Source organism: Felis catus, chromosome D3 (assembly GCF_018350175.1).
Source record: "Felis catus isolate Fca126 chromosome D3, F.catus_Fca126_mat1.0, whole genome shotgun sequence".
In the NCBI taxonomy this organism is placed as follows: domain Eukaryota; kingdom Metazoa; phylum Chordata; class Mammalia; order Carnivora; family Felidae; genus Felis; species Felis catus.
Genome location: NC_058379.1, coordinates 1266113 through 1285477, shown reverse-complemented (window position 1 = coordinate 1285477; position 19365 = coordinate 1266113). Strand labels below are relative to the sequence as shown.

Genomic DNA, 19365 nt, shown 5'->3' with positions numbered 1-19365 from the left:
CGCCCCCAGGCCCTTGACCCCCGAGCTCCCCGCACCCCCCCCCAGGCCCTTGACCGCCGAGCTCCCCGCACCTCCCCCCTCCCCCAGGCCCTAGCCCCCAATCCCCCAGGCCCTGGGCCCCGAGCTCCCCGGCCCCCAGCCCTTCGCTTCAAGAGCTCCATAGTCTCAGAATCCCCCGGTTCCCGGGGCCCCGAATCCCCCCGGCTCCCGACCCCCCAGACCCCTGCCCCGGTCGCAGCGGCCGGGAGACCTCGCACAGACGCAGGGAGGGGCCGCCCCGCCGCGCCGCGCACTCGACCTGCGCAGCACCCACCCTCCTTCCGCCCAGCGCCGGCCGGCCTGACGCAGGTAGCGCGCAATCCGGCGCCGCGCTTTCGCCACTGCTCTGGATAATTGTTTAAGAAAACTAACGCTAAACATGCACTGTCCTCTGGCCACACCAGCTCCCACCGTGGCGACGCCTCCGAATGCAAAAGGCTAAAGCCAAAATACTTTCTAGCGGTTCAAACGGCTCCGAGGGGTAGCGAATCTGCGGAAGCTGCTCGCCGGAAGTAGGGCTGCCCGTCGCCGGAAGTTGCGCTTCCTCCATTTTGTTGCCCGCTATGGCGGCGGTGTCGAGTTTGGGCCCGGGATGCGGCGCTTTTGACTGAGGGGGTAGGCCAGGCGGAGGCATTGGGGACATCCGCGCGGCGCAGAAGAGGACCAGCCTGGACGCCGGGGACGCTGTCATGTACGGCGCGAGCGGAGGCCGTGCCAAAACGGAGAGGAAAAGCGGCGCGAAGGAGGAGGCCGGACCCGGAGGTGCCGGCGGTGGGGGGAACCGAGTGGAGCTGCTGGTTTTCGGCTATGCCTGCAAGCTGTTTCGGGATGATGAGCGGGCCCTGGCCCAGGAACAGGGACAGCACCTCATCCCCTGGATGGGGGACCACAAGATCCTCATCGACAGGTCGGTTCCTCCCCCCACCCGTCGGTCCTCCCCTTCCCTCGCCCGCTTGATTTCGTCTGATGTTGACTTGATGGCCAGGACTAAAGAGGGTTTTGTGGAGCCAGCGGGGATCCGGGGGACCCCCTCCTCTGTCCTTACATCCCCCTGGTTTTAGAGGGAGGGGGACGGTGAAACCTGCCCTAAGGCACTGGCTGGAGTTGGCTTGCCGTGTCTGTCGCCGGAGGGATCGTCTCTGCTCCTGCAGCCCCTCGCGACCCCTCACCCCTGTCACTGGTTCCAGTTGGCCACTCCACGCGGTGGAAGCTGCCGGTGCCTTGGCCTCCCCCGACCCGCGTTGCCTTGGGGTCGTGCGCTGCCTCCCTACGCGCGGCGCTCCCACAGCTCCGTGTGGTGGGAGGACACCCCGAAACGCCGCACACTGAGGCCGCGCGGTTAGAAAACTTCTCGGGCCCCCAGAGTGCGCCTCGAACCTCGTAAGCCCCCGGCGCCCTCCGTGGAGCGCCCTATTTTGCCGGCGTGACATTTGACTCCGTCAGCCTCCCCCCCTCCCCCACCCCGTGATAATCTGAACTGGTTTGGGTGATTCAGACCAGAGGGTGAAGTTGCCAATCAGTTGGAAGCCAGTTGACTTCGTGCAGACACTGGCTTTGCTCCTAGAGGTAGTGTTCTTAGGGCTGGTTTCACGGTCTCTTAAAACCGAAGGGCGGAACTGGGATATAGATGTGTTTCTTTTCAAATCAAACCTGCTTTAGGTAATCTCCCCGGAGGGTGTTCAGCCACTTTGGGCAGAGGGGTACTGGGGTCGGGGACGTCTAAAGATGTTTGATTTGAAAAGGATGGCATTACATGGTGTAGGCCGTTTGCTCCCCTCTCCCCCCCCCCCCCATGTTTTCAGTCCCCCTTTCTTTCCTTCTCCTTCTTGGGGTTTTTGTTGGTTTTTTTGTTTTGTTTTGTTTTGTTTTGTTTTGTTTTGTTTTGTTTTGTTTTTTGCCGGTTTGGCAACTCTGCTTCTGGGGCCCGGACTGAAAAGCTAAGGATGACCAGCCATTTAACTGTGGAATAGTCTCTCCGAGTGAAGGAAGCCCGTCGTTTGATTAAAGCTGGATTCTACAAAGCCCTGGAACGTGACTGTAGGGATGACCTGTGCGCTGGCCAAAAAATGGACACGTTAATGACCAAATAGGCCTTTTTCCACCCCTGACATTTCCGTTTGGAGTTAGATCTAGGCAACAGTGACTCTTGAAGGGAGGGCTGCCGGATCAGTCCGGATGGGACGCCTCGCCCTCCTTAAACACGTTGTGCCTTTAAACCGTAGTTTCTATTGAACGAGGTTGCCTGAGCTGTCAGGCGGCTTGCTTTTCCAAAGCGTTACTGGTGCTATTTGTTATGAAAATTTGGTCAACGGTGAAGTCTGAGCTCTTTAGGCAGTTTTCCTTATCGTTCTGTACGTGACTGGAGTTAGGCCTTCCGTGAACGGGGAGCAAACGCCACACATGTACATGTGTAATAGTTTCAAATAATGATCTACATTTGTAAGTTAAGGAGGTTTACATCAAAGTAAAAATAATTTTGCAATTTAATAAAATGCAATAACTTGGCTACTCTGGAATTTTGGCCTTTTTCTTATAAATGTCTTTTTTGTTCTGTTTTTTTAAGTACCTTTTGGTCCTCATTACAAAAGTCAGCGTTAAAAAATTAGGCAGACTTTTGTGTGTGCCTCTGTCTATTTTTTTGCAACTCTAAATCTGAGTGTTTCTGGCTCTCTTACCCTTTGATGTTGCATGTCGACAGCAGCTTCATTGAATTATTATGTTAAAAATATAGCAGAAAGTGCTCTTATTCCTAATTTGGCCAAAGTGCCTGTTGGTCCATGCAAGTAAACACGGATGTGTCTTCACGTACGTTGTTACATCGGGGAATAAAGTTTAGAAGAGAATAAGCCACACCTTCTCATAGTTTTGCTCTGTTTCCGGTGAACCTCCTTAAACTGCATGTATATGTCACTGTTCCTATGTATGTGTGTCTCTCTATCACATAACCCAGCACTTATTTCCTCAGCCAAGTGGCTAGGGGGCGAGCCTAGCCAAGATTTTACCTCCAATGGACGCAAGTTTCTTTGGTGAAGATCTCTCCTGAGAGTTCGGGACTAGCAGAAAGAAGCGAGGAAATTTCGACCGTTGGGTTCTTACGGATAGGTATTTATGTATTCGGTTTGTGTGAATGTAAGCTATGATATTTGACTTTCCAGAAATTTTTTTTTTTTTTTTTTTTTTTTTTTTTTGGCAAATGGCATTGAATGGTTGACCGAACCATAAACGGTAAGCTCTGCCAGTGACGTGGATACCCTTTATGCTATTAAAGGATCGTTTACCTTAATTATAAGTTTTATCATATTATACCAAGGAATTTAGACTTTGTTAAGATAACTTGAGTTTAAAAGTAGGTGAGATGTGATTAGCCAAATTAAATATAAACCCGAGAGGATTTTTTATGTTTGTTTCCATATTTTTATCTCTCTGTTTTAATCGGTAAGTATACATGTGTGAAACGTCGCACACACACCCATCTCGACGTTACCTTCTTTCCGTTGACCAGCTTGTTCATATTACAGATACGATGGGCGCGGTCACCTGCATGACCTTTCTGAGTACGATGCTGAGTACTCCACGTGGAACCGTGACTACCAGCTCTCTGAAGAGGAGGCACGAATAGATGCCGTGTGTGATGAGGAGAGGTATTTAGCCTTGCATACGGACTTGCTTGAGGCGGAGGCGAGGCAAGGTACTGCTCAGGACAAACTTACTTCAAAGCAACACACTTTAAAAAAATTTTTAAGTGTTTAAAATTTACTCCCATTCATTTTTTTATACTCACTCTTTCTGATATTATCTTGACAGTACCCAGTGGATTGGAAAAACAGGAGTCTTTGCGTTCTGAGAGGACCTCAGGATAGTTTATATATAGAGCCACAAAGAATTTTCCCAGCTTTTGAGGGCAGACTGGGATTTGAAAAAACAAAAACCAAACTCTTTAATTGTTCTTCTTTAACAGTATCGTATAAACGAAAATTGATGTTCTTGTCTTTGCCTTAATCTTTAATACGGTTCTTACTCCCCAAATTTCTCAGCAGGAAGAAACTTTCCACAAAAGACGCGTATCCTGCTGTCTGTGGTAAACGTGTACTGGCAAAAGTACATATTGATCGATACGAAGCGTGAATTTCTCAAAACGTTTTTGCCTCAAAAAGAGGTTGACAAAAGCGTGTTGTATGCTTTACTGACAGCTGCAACTTTAGAAATGTGTAAACTTTTTCTCCGTAAATTTCCGCCCTTGTTAACAAAACTCTTGTTTTTGTTCAAGAGGAAGAATACAAGCGGTTGAGTGAGGCACTGGCCGAGGACGGGAGCTACAACGCAGTGGGGTTCACTTACGGCAGCGATTACTACGACCCGTCGGAACCCACAGAGGAGGAGGAGCCTTCCAAACAGAGAGGTGAGAGGAGAGGGCTGGCCCGGTGGCACGCCGGTGGTGGCGCATGGCCCGCGGAGCGGTCACGGCCAGGCAGTTGGGCCATCGCTGTGACGCCAAGCACCGTGGGGCTCCGTCTTAGGGTGAAACCGAGCGAGGAACTAGACACTGAGTGTCCGGGGCGGTGGAAAGCGCGTCCAGACTTGTCCGCGTTGGATCTCGTTGCTTTTTTGCTCACTTCTCTCTGACTCGGGTGACTGGCGCTTGCTCAGCCTGGATCCTTCGTTTCTGAGCCGGTCATGAGTGCACTGACGTTCGTAGGGATGCGTTCTCGGGGCGTTAGAAGGACAGGCGCTCATGACCTTCACGTGAACCTGCTTCACAACCCCCCCCCCCCCGCCATGACCAACCCCCCCCAACCAAAATAATGACAAGTTCCAGTAGAAGGACGCCTGTGGAGTCACTTCCCCCCAAACGTGAAAGAGCACAAGGTAGGCTCAGTAGGACCCGCAATATCCACTTAGCTTGGGGTTTTACAGTAATACTTATGTAAAATTGAAGATTTTAAAATCTGCTTTTCTGGATTAATGCTGGGAACTTTGAATATAAAAAAAAAAAAAGTGCCGCTAAACACTCGGGACTCCTGTACTACAGATACAAATGTCCTTTGTGACTTCTGTCAGCCCTGAGTCATTTGGCCTCGTATGGTAATCACCTGTTAATTACCAGTGACAGTAACACTAACCGGGAACTTTGGGGCTTGATCACCGTATTCAGGATATTCTGTTTAGAGGGAAGGGGAACTTTAGGGGGCCCCTGGATGGCTCAGTTGGTAGAACATGCGACACTTGATCTTGGGGTTGTGAGTTGGAGCCCCACACTGGGTGTGGAGCCTACTTTAAAAAAAAATTGATAAAAATATTACAGAGAAGGAGAACTATAGCTTTAGAAACCTATTCAAATGTTTACAGTAATAAACTAGAATCATGTCATACAGGGATTTCGTTTTAGAGTTAACAGTCTATTATTTGTTTCTCTTTAAGTTACAAACCCCCAACGAGTATGAAGTGGTTACAGCAGTTTAACGTTGAAACGTGGTCTGCCCTGCGCGCGGTGCGGCTGCGCTGGGTTCTCCTGCCCCTTCACTGGGGGCGGGGGGTCTCCTTGATGGGACGGCACGATGCAGGGCAGACTCACCCAGATCCACCCTTGTTGACCTTCCCCTTGTCCTGCTCATGACTCTGTGGGCAACAACACGGTCTCTGTCGTAGTGCGACTCTGTTCTACCTGCTTCTGGAGAGACTTTTCCGCTGTCATGGGAACTGTGTTGAGTCAAAACTTTGTTAAGGTGTTCCATACCTTCAGAAGTTACGGTGCATCGGAAGTGTTCTGGCAGGTCTCAGCGGTGAACACTCTCGTTCCTTTATCCGGAGCAAGTTAGCTGTGTCAGGGTTCTGGGTGGCTGAGGCTACGTTGTCTTCTTTCCGAACCAAGTATGTAAGTGAAGAATCGAAATTTATGAAGGTCAAATGGCTTTCGGGAGATCAAGTGACAAATCCATAATATTGGAAAAATCCGTAATGGTAATTTCTTAATGCTCTGGATTAGAGATCGGCAGACTACCCCCGTTGGTGGGTTTTTGTAAATGAAGTTTCATTGGCACACAGCTCATTTGTTGATAGTGTCTGTGCGGCCTCAACAGCAGAGTTGAGTAGTTCACCTAGAAACCATCTACAGCCAGAAATGCTTACTGTCTGACATTCAGGAAGTTGCCAGCCCCTGTTACAGGGGTTAGAATATTGTCTCCGTGAAATTAAACTTTGTTACAATTACTGAGCTTTAAGACTTTCAACGTGACTTTGTTTCTCTTTGAAGTTTTAGTATGCTTTCTCTTTAACAGAAAGTTCTCTTCAGTATTATATACTTTTTTTTCTTATAATCATATTTTCAGGACTTTGCTTTATATGGTGATTAACTTTTTTAAGGAAAGTTGGGCCCGTGTGAAACTTACAGCTTGACTTTCTGAGTTTAACTTATGTTAATACAGATAAAATGCCACGTGCATTTTTTTAACATTTATTTATTTTTATCTTTTTAAAAATTTTTTAATGTTTATTTTTTAGAGAGAGACAGACAGACAGACACAGAATCTGAAGCAGGCTCCAGGCTCTGAGCTGTCAGCACAGACACGAACTGTGAGATCATGACCTGAGCTGAAGTTGGATGCTTAACCAACTGAGCCACACAGGCGCCCCAAAATTTATTTATTTTTAGGAGACAGAGCATGAGCTGGGGAGGGGCAGAGAGAGGGAAACAGAGAATCCCAAGCAGGCTCCAGGCTCTGAGCTGTCAGCACAGAGCCCGACATGGGGCTCAAACCCACGAACTGGGAGATCGTGACCTGAGCTGAAGTCAGTTGCTTAACAACTGAGCCACCCAGACGCCAGTAAAATGCCATATGTATTAAACACACACACACACACACACACACACACACACACACACACACACACACATGAACTCAGTTTGTTGCCCAATGCCACTAACAACAAAGTTTCACTTCAGTGTTGCATTATTAAAAAGGGTGTTTTTGTTTCATTTTGTTTTTTTTTCGTTTTCCAGCACCCTCAATGTGTCTGAATATTCCTTGATTTTCACAGTTACTCTCGTCCTGGGATTTTTGAACATTATTTAGGCTCTGTGCTGCTAGCAGGCTTTGTGGTGCCTTTGTGTCTGTGTGTCAACCCCTCCTCCTTCCGCAGCAAATTGTCTTCGGCCTGGTCCGTTCCTGCAGATTCTCACAATTTTTTTATCATTATTCAGTATCTTTTTTGTGAAAAAAAATCATTTGAATCTGGGTATCGCGTTGGTTTTTTATTCTGTGCTGCTGAAGCCATTTTCTGTGAAGTAAGATACGTGTTCAGACAGAGCTCTGTGTAACCCACCTGTCCCCAACAGCTCTTTTGAGTCCGGTGCCTTTGTTTTGTGTGCGGCATCACACTAAGGAAAGCCTACTTAAGAGGTGAAATTTCCATCATTGTGTCATTTTAGGGAGCTACAGTAGAAATTGCACTTTTATACACACGCCTTTGGCCCCACGCCCAAAGAGACTGAGATTTAAAGTTGCTTCTCGACATGTTGCAAACCAGTGTCTCTGGGGTCCCCCAGTTGCACTGTCATTCGGTTACTGGACGCTGGGGTTGCTGACCAGAGGAAGTTTCTAGGCCCTAGTGAATCTCCGGTTCTTAGGAGAGAACAGGATACGTAGGCACAAAACAAGTGGACAGCGTTAAATAATTCTTAATGGAATTTATAATCTGCCTACATTGCATCAGCATTTTTAGGTACAGTGAAACCTGCTTGAAATCCCTCCTTGGACTTGTAGAAGAATTAGGTTTTGGTGGAAAACCTTTGAAATTGTTCATCTTGTCAAGAAACTTCATTATACATGGTGGAAACACTTGTTTTGATGAAGATTCATGTTTATTTGATGTCAGGTTTTGAGAGAAAACCCTAGGTATCGGAGTCCCTTGCAATGTTGGCTTTTGTAAGTTTTCTACTATGTTTTTGTACACGTCATTAATCCTCTTGGTGGGTGACGCCCTGAGTGACTAAGGCACGTAGGTACCTTGTTCAGAAAGTTGCAACGTGCGGTGAGTGCCTCGCCTCCCACACGGCAGACAGGTGTGTGTGCCAAACCAGCTGATTATTTGCGGTAGGAGGTTGTTGGCTGGGGTGGAGAAGCCTTGGCAGCTGCACTGAAGGCCTGTACGACTCGGTGAAACCATTCGGTCCTGTTGGAATTGAGCACCCGTGCTGTGCCTGCCCCCCTGGGGTCCTACAGAAACCGCTCCGAGGGGGGCTCGCTCGGAGGGGGGGCTCAGCAGCGCCACCTACACACAGATCCCAGAGCTGGGGAGGGGGAGCTGGCGGCGGACCGGGTGCCTTGGTAAGCAGGGCCCCTGGTGGCGGGGGCGCCTGCGGGGGTGGGAGGGTAGATGGGAAAGGGTTTCCAGAGGTAATGATAGGAGGGCAGAGAGCCAGGTAACGCCCCTCCCGGCTCTCCCTCCATTGTGTACTGTCTGTGGCTGCCTTCTTCCCGATGGTTGTTCTGAACTTTACGTTTTCTTCTGACGCAGAAAAAAACGAGGCTGAAAACATAGAGGAAAACGAGGAGCCTTTCGTCGCCCCCGTGGGGTTGAATGTGCCGCCTGACGTGGAGCTGGTATGTTTTCCACTTCACAGCACCGTCCATCGTGATCCCTGTGAGTCAGGAGGCACTGCTTGTGCGAGACCCCACTCGTGGTCATGACGGCTAGGTTTTAAGGCCTTCGAACTATTTGTGAGTTAATGGAGGAAGCCCCCCCCCCCCCATTTTCCTCTAAAGAGAGAGGGAGGAATCCCAGCAGAATGGCTAGACCAGCACATCAGGGGCTTGAGGAACTGGGTCAGAGGCCATGGGGTTGAGTGGCGCGGTTGGCGGTGAGTAGGCTGTTAGCCACATTCAGACATAAAAACAGTCTCGCTCAAGGCGGCCCGGCTTTCAGTGAAGGTGCCTGGTCCCGGGTTTTGCTGGGGTGGCTTTTGTGGGCCCTTGAGTTGTAGGCCTTTACCTTAGGTGTCCTGGGTGCTCTTGCAGCCAGGCCTCCTGTCCCCTGTGATCAGGGCCCTGGGGCACCTCCGGGCTGCCCTGGCACTCTGCAGCTAGAGCCGGCGGAGTGGAGTCTGATTCACGCTCGCCTCACACAGCAGCTTCAGCTCGAGCCTGTCCAGTTCGGGCTGAGTGGTAACGGGTGTCACTGAGGGTCGCCTGCGGTCCTGGCGTGCTCCGGCTGCTTGATCTGCCGTATCGTGAGGCCGAGGACCCTGAGCGATACCTCCTGTTCCCGTCCCCCTCTCACAGGCGAGGGAGAGGGAAGGACGTGGCCGTGCACATGGCAGGCAGTGACTCACACCCCCAGTCCCCGTGCTCGATGGGATTTTTGTGTGTTCAGTAGGGACATTGGGAGTATTTCTGCTGTGTGTGCGTGCTCGGGAGCGATATTGGCGCTCAGTGTGGCTTTTCTGTGACGTCTTCCTACTGGGTCACTAGGGCCGCAGATGCAGGTGTTCTGGATTCTTGCTCGTGCCCTGTGTTCTTCTGAGCCTCCGGGTGGACAGCGGGCGCTGAAGCTGCCCATGAGGGTCTCATCGTCTCCACACTCGGCCTGTGTTTGCTGCCCTGGTCGCTCGTTTCCGGGTGATGATGGCCCGGGACACAGAGCAGCCCTGCCCCCACCCCATCCGTCCTCTGTGTGCGCTCACCCTGCCTTTGGCTGCCTTCTTTCACGTGCTTTTGCGCCACGTGCTTTTGGGTTTTGCTGAATGTAGTTGCTACTTGTGTCTGCCTCCCCGTTTCCAGCACTTACCAGCTTGTTGTAGCTAAAGCTGGAAATGTCCTCTGAACATCTGATATCCTAGGACTTGTATTAATACGTTTTCTGTGTATTGTTATGGGTTGTGTTCTTGTTCTGGAACATGCTGTTTATTCTACACGGGAGACCCATTAAAAACGGGTTGCTCCCTTACCTGTATTTAATGCTAAAAGCTTTTATTTAAGGTTGACTATGTGGAATTTTATTTATTTTTATGTGAAAGATTATTTTTAAACTTTCATGCAGATATAAACACAGAAGCGTGATAGATTTTATCGCGTTGTTCACTTCCTATTAAAATACGTAACGGCTGTATATCCTGGGCCAGCCTAAGCTTCACTGAGCTGTTGAATGGTCTGCTGGAGCTAAGAATAGTCACTGCCCACTGGAGAGCAGATAGTCATTTGCTGTGTTCCCCTTAAAGAGTCCTTGTGATATTGTTACGGCGCGGCCCCTGGAGCGGGAGATGGTTGGATTGTGTGGAAGCCGTTGAGTGCCCGTCGGGGCGCTAGAGGCAGCGCTGTCTTCCTTTGTGCTGGTGTCGCTCTTGGGAGCACTTGTGATTTGGGGGCAGTGGCTCGTACACGCTTCACACCGTGATGTCCCCATTAGCGGGTGAGCGGAGCAGACAGAGGTGCCTGCGTCGGGGATTAATGCCGGGATCGCCGGCTCGTACGCAGAGAGGGGATTGCTGTCTCCGTGGGAGGGGGTCGCCCTTGCTCGGTAAAGAAAGCGGGCGCCCTGGGGGATTCTTGACGTTTAAAACCAGGCTTTTGGATTAGAGCCTAATGAGTCCAGGCTCCGCGGGGTTTGCGTGAAGAGTGAGGAGTAGTTAGAAGGCACGGCGTTCCGGGAGGTGCGTGCTGGCCTTTGCTCCAGATGGGCCGCCGCGGGTGCTGGCCACCGGTTCTGTCCTCGGTCAAAGCCCGGCAGCCGTCCTGGCTCCACCTCCTGCTGGGCCTCTAGACCGCCGCCCCCGAGTGACCCCACAGTGTGTTAGCTTCTCCTGGTGGTTGGGCGTGTTTTCACAGGTCGCAGGGGAAGCAAGGACCTGTTTCTCCCCGAGTGTGTAGCCTGGCATCGCTTGTCCCAGCGTGTGCTTTCGGCCCCGTGTCCCCTTCTCAGGGACCTGCCTGCCCGTCTTGGTCACCTCCCGAGTCCTGCCCACACCCGGAGCACCACCGGGAAGGCGGAGGGAGTGTCCCCCAGCCCCCAGGACGCTGCGGTGCACAGGGTCACGTGTCACTGTGGTCAGCCATGGGGGCTGGCGGTGCTGCCCCGTGGGCCCCGGGAGACGCGCTCGTTGGGGCACACTTGGTAAACCAGAGGACGAGCAGGGAAAGATTCGGTGTGTGATTGCCGTCACGTGCGCATTTGCATCTCTGGGTTAGGGACAGCGCGTGCTTACCGTTCACTGGCTGCGTGCCGCGTAGCCGGTGCTTTGCTCTTGTTCTCACTCCGTCATCGTGGTCCCAGTAGCTCTGAGGCAGGGGCGGCTGTCAGCCCGTTTGCACGGGAGAGACGTTGAGGTTTAGAGTGTGAGAGAGTAACTCTGAGCCGCTGAGTCCGGCTGGATCGATGGTTTGCATTAGACTGTTATTTTCATCCTAATTCAGGGCCTTTGTTGCCACGGGATGGGAGTGGGAGCAGAAAGCAATGTGATTTATTTCTGCATTCCCGAAGAGTTCTTGCCTTTTTCTTGGGACTGGCAGGGACTCTCCGCGCCGCTGAGCACATCCGATGTGTGCCGTGCGCGTGTGCTGCTGATGCCTCTCGCAGAATGAACGTATTTATGAAGTCGTACGTGTCACTATATTCCATTGCGACGTCAGCATTTTGAATCTCGTTTTTGGAAGTCCCTTCCCAACCCTAAGATTTTAAAAATATTTTGCTATGTTTGCTACTGTTGTGTCTAACGTTTTGTTTTTACAATTGAAATGTCATCCGATGTGATGTGTATTTCGGACTGTGAGTGAAGTGGGTATTTCATTTTTCCTCCCCTGATCGTAGAGGAGGAGGGGGCCAGCCTAGCTGCTCCCGGGGGCCCTCACCTCTATTCCCTGAGGTCCCGGCCCCACACTGCAGCAGCATTTTCCAAAGCTCTTAGGAAACCTTACACTGATGTGGGCTTTCGCACCACGCGTACGATTCCCCCACTGCCCAGCGTCTGCCCGCAGGTGTTAGAGCCGCGGCCGTGTCAGTGTGACTCAGGAGGAGTGAGGACGTGTCAGCCCACCTTCTTGGGCCCAGTCCCTTCCTTCAACCAAAGGTTTCCCCCTTTAAATAGGACAAGCATTTCTCAACCCTTATCAGTCTTTATGACACACGCATTTATATACGTCCTTGAAATCCCAGTTTATGGTGGAGACGATCGTGGTATTAAACGGAACAGGATTTATGTAAAACTTACGTGACAGCAAAGAATGTTTCCAAACTAGGTGTTGGGGTCTCATCCACTTGCTCTGGTAGCAAATCTGGAAGTATGTTCGTAATGTGCTTTGTTTTTCTGTAGTAATGACTTTGCTTTGTAAGCGCTATCTTTTTGTTTATCTATTTCTGAGAGAGAGAGAGAGAGAGAGAGAGAGAGAGAGAGAGCATGAGCAGGGGAGGGGCAGAGAGAGACAGAGTCCCCAGTTGGCGCGTCACTGTCCGCGCAGATCCCAGGGCGGGGCTCCCACTCAGGAGTTACGAGATCGTGACCTGAGCCGAAATCAAGAGTTGGACGCTTATCCAGCTGAGCCACCCAGACGCCCCTGTGACCACTATCTTTTTAACTGCCGTGACGTTGTATCATAAACGGGCCTATTTTTAAGAAATCTTAAACCGGCGGGTTAGTTTGGTCAGCGGAGAATACCTCTCCGTGGAGGGGGTGGATCATAGTTTCCTTTAAAGGTCATTATCCTAAAGTCATCATTAATGATTGATGTGTGTGTGGAACACGGTCTCAAAGATTAATCTTCCTGAACATTTGCCTCGGGACCCGTACTTCAGGCACAGTGGGCCTTTGACATGGAACCTGGGTTGTTTTGGAACCGGTAAATAACCTTAATTGTAGGTGCTTCCTCTATTTAAGTGTGAAGGACTTTATTCAGGAATTAATCTGGGAGTTAAGGCATTTGTATTTTATGAAGGATGTGGTTCGGAAATTACAGCAAGCATCCTGAATACTTCGCCGCCCATCTTTAATGAATAGTTTCCCGCTTTATTTGCATGCAGTTTCCAAGTGTTAATCTCTTCCTTGTCATTGCAAGTATTTTCGGAGTGTGGAGTATGGCTTCCAGCATCTGGTCTGACAGCTCTGGTTGTGGGTGGGGAGTGCCAAGCGCCATGCGGTAGAAGTAACTTAGCGGCGGCGCGGGCAGGAGCAGGAAACCCAGGAGACCGGCGGCGGGGTCTGATCCTGGTAGTAACCCCTCCTGGAGGCAGGAGCACTCGCTCTGTTCCGCTCTGTTCCCATGGGTGAGAGCCTCCCTGTTGGGGCCGGACCACACCCACGTGGCGAGGAGAGGTCTAGGGTGCGGGAGCAGGTGAGAGCAGGCGGCCTTCCCCGTGTCTTCGAAAAGGCTGCTTCCCGAGCCATAAAAACTAGTCCTAGCTAAGAAGGAAAGAGGGGTGATCCCTAGACTCCCGACAGAGTTGGTGAACGGGTCCCCCCTCCCTAGAAAGATGCCTGTGTGCGTAATCCGTATACCACTTCTGAGGGTCCACAGCCCCTGATAATATGGAAGCACGGTGACTTGGTGTGAAAAAAGATCGCCTCGGGTCAGTTCTGCGGCCGCTGGCATGGGCCTGCCTTGGCCTGTGAGTCGAGTCTTCTCCCCGTAGAATGCTGCAGAATCCAGAAGCAGACCACGTGTCGTGCAAACGGGGGCCGGGCTCTCCAGCCGCAGTGTTTCTTCTTTCCCATCATCAACGGAGAAACTGGGGTTAGTTCTGTGTTTTAAGTCATGGGGCCAGTGGAAAAGAGGAAAAATTTGTAACGTGAATGTGTGTGTTTTTTCATAGCCACCAACAGCCAAAATGCATGCTATCATCGAGCGCACAGCCAATTTTGTGTGCAAACAGGGAGCACAATTTGAGATAATGCTGAAAGCCAAGCAGGCCCGGAACTCTCAGTTTGACTTTCTACGCTTTGATCACTACCTCAACCCCTACTACAAATTCATCCAGAAAGCCATGAAAGAGGGGCGCTACACAGTGCTGGCAGAAAACAGAAACGAGGAGAAAAAGAGTATGTGAGACTCCGTCATGTGTGGACGCGGGGCCTGTGCGGGGCGGCCTCTGGGAGGGGTAAAACGGCCCTTGTGCGGAGGGGTGGCTGCGGCCTGCACCTCGGCTGCCCAGAGTGTTTGTGCAGCAGCCCCCCTCCCCAGCACGGCGTGGTCGTTACACCTGCTCATGCCCCCGGAGGGTGGTGCCCAGCTCTTCTCGACTGAGTCTTGAGAGCGTATTAGGTTCTTACCGTTCCCGCAGAGAAGTGAACTATAATTAAACGTCGATGCTATCAGAACATAATCACCTGGGTTGGAAACGTTCTTTCTCGTTTTGCCTGCTTAACATTTCCTGGAGAAAACAGTCCCCTGCTTCTAGAGCGCGTTCTAGCGGTCCACGTGTGCGTGGGGCTTAGGGGCTGAGGTTAGGTTACGCGCACAAAGATGAAAGGTTACTTTGTTACCGCTTTTTTACTCATCTCTACCTCAAGCTGTTGTTTTCATTAACTACCTAAATTTGGGATTCTTAGTACAAAGGCCAGTTACTGTTGCGAATAATATGCGGGACGACGGTGCGTGTGTGTTAGCCGTTGAATTTTTTTCTCTTCGGCTGGAACATGATTTTCAAAAACAGTTGCATGAATCTTGCTTACGGCTCTCATTTTCTCCGCGTTTGTTAGTTTTTTTAAGTATTTGTTGCTGTTGTTCTCCCTTTCATCAAGATTCTGGCCTTTTTTCTAGAAAATTAAAATTCTTTGGCTCCAGACTCCAGTAAACGCTGGAGGGATGTTGCCAGCGGGGCCGAGGGCGTGCTCCCGTTTTTCTGCCCGGCGTCCTGCTCCAGGGGTACTTCTCACAGGCGTTTGGGGCAGATAACCAAGAAACGATTACGTGTAGCCCTGCCTTTGTCTGCTTCTGAGGGTTGTTTTGTTTCGTGTAATATTTATTTTCGGGGGGGTGCAGAGAGACGGGGAGAGAGAGAGAATCCCAAGCAGGCTCCACGCTCCGTGCAGAGCCTGATGCGAGGCTTGAACTCACAAACCGTGAGATCGTGACTTGAGTCGAGATCCAGAGTTGGACGCCTCACCGACTGAGCCACCCAGGCGCCCCTGCTCCTTAGTTTTCACGTCACTTATTTGTACCTTGTCTCACCGTACAGCAGGATCCTGAAATCTGCTTTTGCTCTGCAGAGTCGGGGGTCAGCTCTGACAACGACGATGACGATGACGAGGAAGACGGGAGTTACTTGCACCCGTCTCTCTTTGCTTCCAAGAAGTGTAACCGCCTGGAGGAGCTGATGAAGGTGTCCATCTTCTGTTTTTTTTATGCCGTAACAAAACTTCCACTCACTTAGTTTTGGGAGCTCGTCAAGCTCGCGTTTCTTTTGTATCTTCCTTTATCCTCCTCGAGGTATAGTTTGCATTTTCGTGTTTTGCTCGGTGCTCCCACTTGTGCCGCTAGTGGTTTCGTTCTGCCCATCCACCCGCCCTCCTTTCCCGAGTGGTCTTGGGGAGGATCGGAGCGTCTTTCCTCGACCCATCCCCCTGGGACTCGCGGCCAGCTACACGGAGAGCTCGGCCCCAGCCCGCCCCTGCCGTGCGCGGGCCGGGGCGTCCTGAAGCCCAGACGCTGTGTTCCGATACGCCGTGTTCTGCGGCTACTTGAGCCCGCTCGGCCTCGGAAGAAGTTCTGTGGGACTCAAAACACAGGAAATGGTGTGATGTGCATCCTCTCTGTCTGCAGCCCTTGAAGGTGGTGGACCCGGATCACCCCCTTGCCGCGCTGGTCCGTAAAGCCCAGGCCGACGGTCCCGCCCCCGCGCCCCCCACGGCAGACGGCACCGCGCAGCCCTCCCAGGTGGAGTACACCGCTGACTGTGAGTACCTCGCTGGGCGCCTCCGGCCTGCAGCCCGCTGCAGAGCTCACCCCGCGGGCGCGAGACGGGGGCGCGGGGCCGGCCCGGGTGCCGTGAGGGGCGCGGGGCCCCGGGCCTGCACGCTCGGCCCTCTTTAGCCCGCGGCCTCATCCCTTTGCCTGTCACCTAATGTTGACAGATGGCCGCTCCGCGTCCAGCATCAGCTCTGTATCCGGGAGGGTGAAGGACACGGGCAGGGCCGGAAAGCAGGTGCCCGGTGACTTTGTCCTTCTTCAGAGACCTCCCCGGAAGCCACGCCTGGCGTCTCCCTTCAGCCCTCACAGACGGGGTGGTCTCGCCCGGTCGCCCCGGCCCGTGGCGGGGGCTGGAGTCTGACCTGTCGCGGCCCCGACCAAAGTCAGAGCTCCGTTAGGAAGCACAGGGCAGTGCATGTTGGGGCCTTGCGGTCCTGTCTGCCGCGGTGGCTTTCCCAGAACAGACACAGCTCGAGACCGTCTGCCGTGCCCCTTAGAGGTAGTTAGTTGCAGCTCCTGCCTCTCCTGGCTGTGTGCTAGCTCTTTGTCTGTTTAATTACCTACAGGTTATTAACGGAAGGCAAATCTTGAGTTTCTATTCAAGGAATTATTTGAAAGTATTTGACCTCGGTCTCATTAACAGATCTTTCTAAGATTTCTGTACCCAGCAGTTAAACCCTGAACGAGAGAAGAGCCGTCAGCTGCAGGGATCTGTGCTCATTCTTTACCTGCAGGTCTGACGTGAGGGGCCGTCTGCAAAGCCTGCCCCGTCAGAGTCTGGAAAATCAGCAGGAGATTAATTCTCTTTCTTTCTTTTTTTTTTTCAAAGGAGTGCTTTTTTTTTTTTTTTAATTTTTTTTTTTTTTAACGTTTATTTATTTTTGAGACAGAGAGAGACAGAGCATGAATGGGGGAGGGGCAGAGAGAGAGGGAGACACAGAATCTGAAACAGGCTCCAGGCTCCGAGCGGTCAGCACAGAGCCCGACATGGGGCTCGAACTCACAGACCGCGAGATCATGACCTGAGCCGAAGTTGGATGCTCAACCGACTGAGCCACCCACACGCCCCGATTAATTCTCTTTTAAGACGCGGGCTGCTCGCTGTTTAAGCTTCTGTCGGCCAGCAACCGTGCCCTCCCACACCTCTCTCCTGGTGTGACACGCGGCAGTGTGTGTGGCTGGTGCTCCAGTAACGTCGGTGATTCGAGTGAACTTAGTGCGTGTGTCCTGGAAAAACCCTTTACGGGACTTGGGATGTGCGGCGTGCACTCACGACGGGGAGTGCTGTGTGCACACACGGCCACACGGGTGAATCGGGAGTCAGGAGTGACCCCCGCTCGTTCGCCGAACAGGACGCTTCTCGGCGTCCTGGTGTTCCTTCTTCAGCCCCGTCGTTGAATCCCTGTCCGTGTGTGTCCCCTGGACCCTGAAGCTATTAAACGGTCTTGCACGGGAAAGGGATAGAGGCTGGGGGCCGGGGTGGCCGTCACCTGACCACTGGCTCTGCACATCGCGGTTGTGAGCATGGGTGTGTATCGAGGATGGCGGTGGCGCGGGGCGTCTGGGCAGGAGGGCCGAGTGGCCGCTCTAGGACTTGTGCTCACTGCGGGGGTCCCAGAGCCCCGTTTCCGCCAGGTCCTCCATCAGGCAGGTGTAACTGCGCTGGCTCTCCGCTTGGACCCGTGACCCCCTCTCCCCAGGAGGTGCTCCAGCAGGGGGCACCGGTTAGGACCCCTCCTCGGTGAAGTTGTCGTCTTCACATCTCTGGTGCTTCGCAGTGCAAGAGTGACCGGCAAGTGTGAGACGGTGCATTTGGGGCTCGTGCCTGGCGTTATGTTTGCGTGGGGGGCCGGCCTCACAGCTAAACTGTCTAAGCCAGCAGAGACGAAAGAGTCCGTCCCGACAGGGCCCCTAGCTGCTTACACGTGGATTGCGGCTGTGCCAGAGGCAGAGGCCGAGTTCCAGATTTTGCAGAGAAGCGAGAAATCCAGAATGTTTATGGGAAACATCTCGATTTACAAATGTCAGCGATGAACTCATATTTTGTAAAAATAGAAGGCAGTCTAAGAAAAAACACAGCAAAGTGGGTGCTGCTTGTAGGCATCCCCCTGCATCCAGCCTCAGCCGTAGAAGTGGAAGGGGTCGTGGGCGTGGGGGTGGTGGAGTGTCACAGAGCTCCTCTGTGGAGACTGCCCTCTCGGAAAGGGGGCTGGGAGGTGTCCCGATTTCCTGTAGACCCCTCATTACCGGAAGTGAGAGCAGGCTCGCTCTCGTGGAGGACTAGGTGAGGTCAGGTGGGAGGGAGAGGCAGGCCGGGCATGGAAATGTGCTCCTGAGAGAGGACCCCCGAAGTTTGGCTGTGCAGTGGGAGGGCGGGGGGGGGGGAGGGGGCATGCCTGCTGGGGAATGAGCATCCCGTGAGGGCCCCCGGAGAGCATCAGCCCTTAGGGTCACCACAGCAGCCATCTGTCCAGGGTCAGGGGCTCGCAGGGTGGGGCAGGAGGCCTGGACAGACTGATCCAATTTCTAGGAAGAGCCTCAGGCTTGAATTTGGCTCCAGACCAGAATAGTGCCCAGCAGAGACACACGTGAGGTACCTGTGTTCAGGTCCTCAAAGATGTTTTTTTATTCTGTGGTCAGATTCGGGGCTGTCTAAAAAATAGCAACAATGTGAAAAAAAATTTTTTTTTTGAGAAGTTTGAAAAGGAGGCCCAGTGATGGGAAAGGAGCCCCAGCAGATAGTCTGTGGGCTGTCAGAAGAGAAGAGCTCTCAAGGCCTGACTAGTCGGTGGTTTAAACCCAGTCTGTTGCAGGAGCAGGTCTGGAAGGGGCACCTACGGACCACGTGAACACAAGGTGTGCTCTGGGCCCTTCGCATGGGGTGTCCCCACCTGCCGCGCCCGCGGTCTGGGCCTTCACGGCTCACGCCCAGCCCCTTGCCCTAGCCCGTAGTCTTGTAAGCACCGGCCTTCCATCCTTTGCATAAATTGTAACTAAAAACTTCGTTATGGCCGTTTACCTGGAAAAAATCACTTCAGACGAGATCTCTGCTGTGAAAGCAAACAGGCCCAGCCTGAGGAAAGAGGAGCCTCCCGACCCTAGTGTGCAGGGAAGCCAGGAGCTACGGGGGGTGGGCACCGAGGCAGAGCCAGCCCGGATGGACGCGGGGGGTGCCCCTCAGCCAAGTGGTGGGCAAGGCCCTCTCCGGGAAAGAGCCTTGGGAAACGGCCCCGGTAGAGCCTCTTCTTTGCCCGGCAGTGCAGCGGCTTCCAGCCGAGGGGCCTGGTGGGACGGCGTGAGGATGCTTGAACTGATGGCGAGTTATTTCTCTTAAGCCGACAAGACAACGTTATGTTCCACTAATAGAAAAAGATTAGTTAGGAAGCAGAAAAACTGAGAGATCAGCCACTTTTACAGTCAAGTAGGGAAGAAGTCC

At 52.4% G+C, this 19365-nt stretch overlaps 1 protein-coding gene across 2 annotated transcripts in view; it reads left to right on the top strand.

Annotated features, from left to right (window-relative positions):
* Positions 1-582: 582 nt before the first annotated feature.
* The window catches only part of SFSWAP (splicing factor SWAP), a 68615-nt gene continuing 49832 nt past the window's right edge, over positions 583-19365 (top strand). The window contains exons 1-7 of one of the 2 annotated variants that reach the window (XM_003994566.5): positions 583-946; positions 3558-3727; positions 4307-4438; positions 8554-8639; positions 13834-14059; positions 15230-15342; positions 15783-15915. In XM_003994566.5, the coding sequence (XP_003994615.2) occupies positions 729-946; positions 3558-3727; positions 4307-4438; positions 8554-8639; positions 13834-14059; positions 15230-15342; positions 15783-15915 (1078 nt within the window). In that variant the 5' untranslated portion in view covers positions 583-728. The remainder of the gene's footprint in view (positions 947-3557; positions 3728-4306; positions 4439-8553; positions 8640-13833; positions 14060-15229; positions 15343-15782; positions 15916-19365) is intronic. The other variant, XM_006938344.4, reaches the window with a different exon arrangement.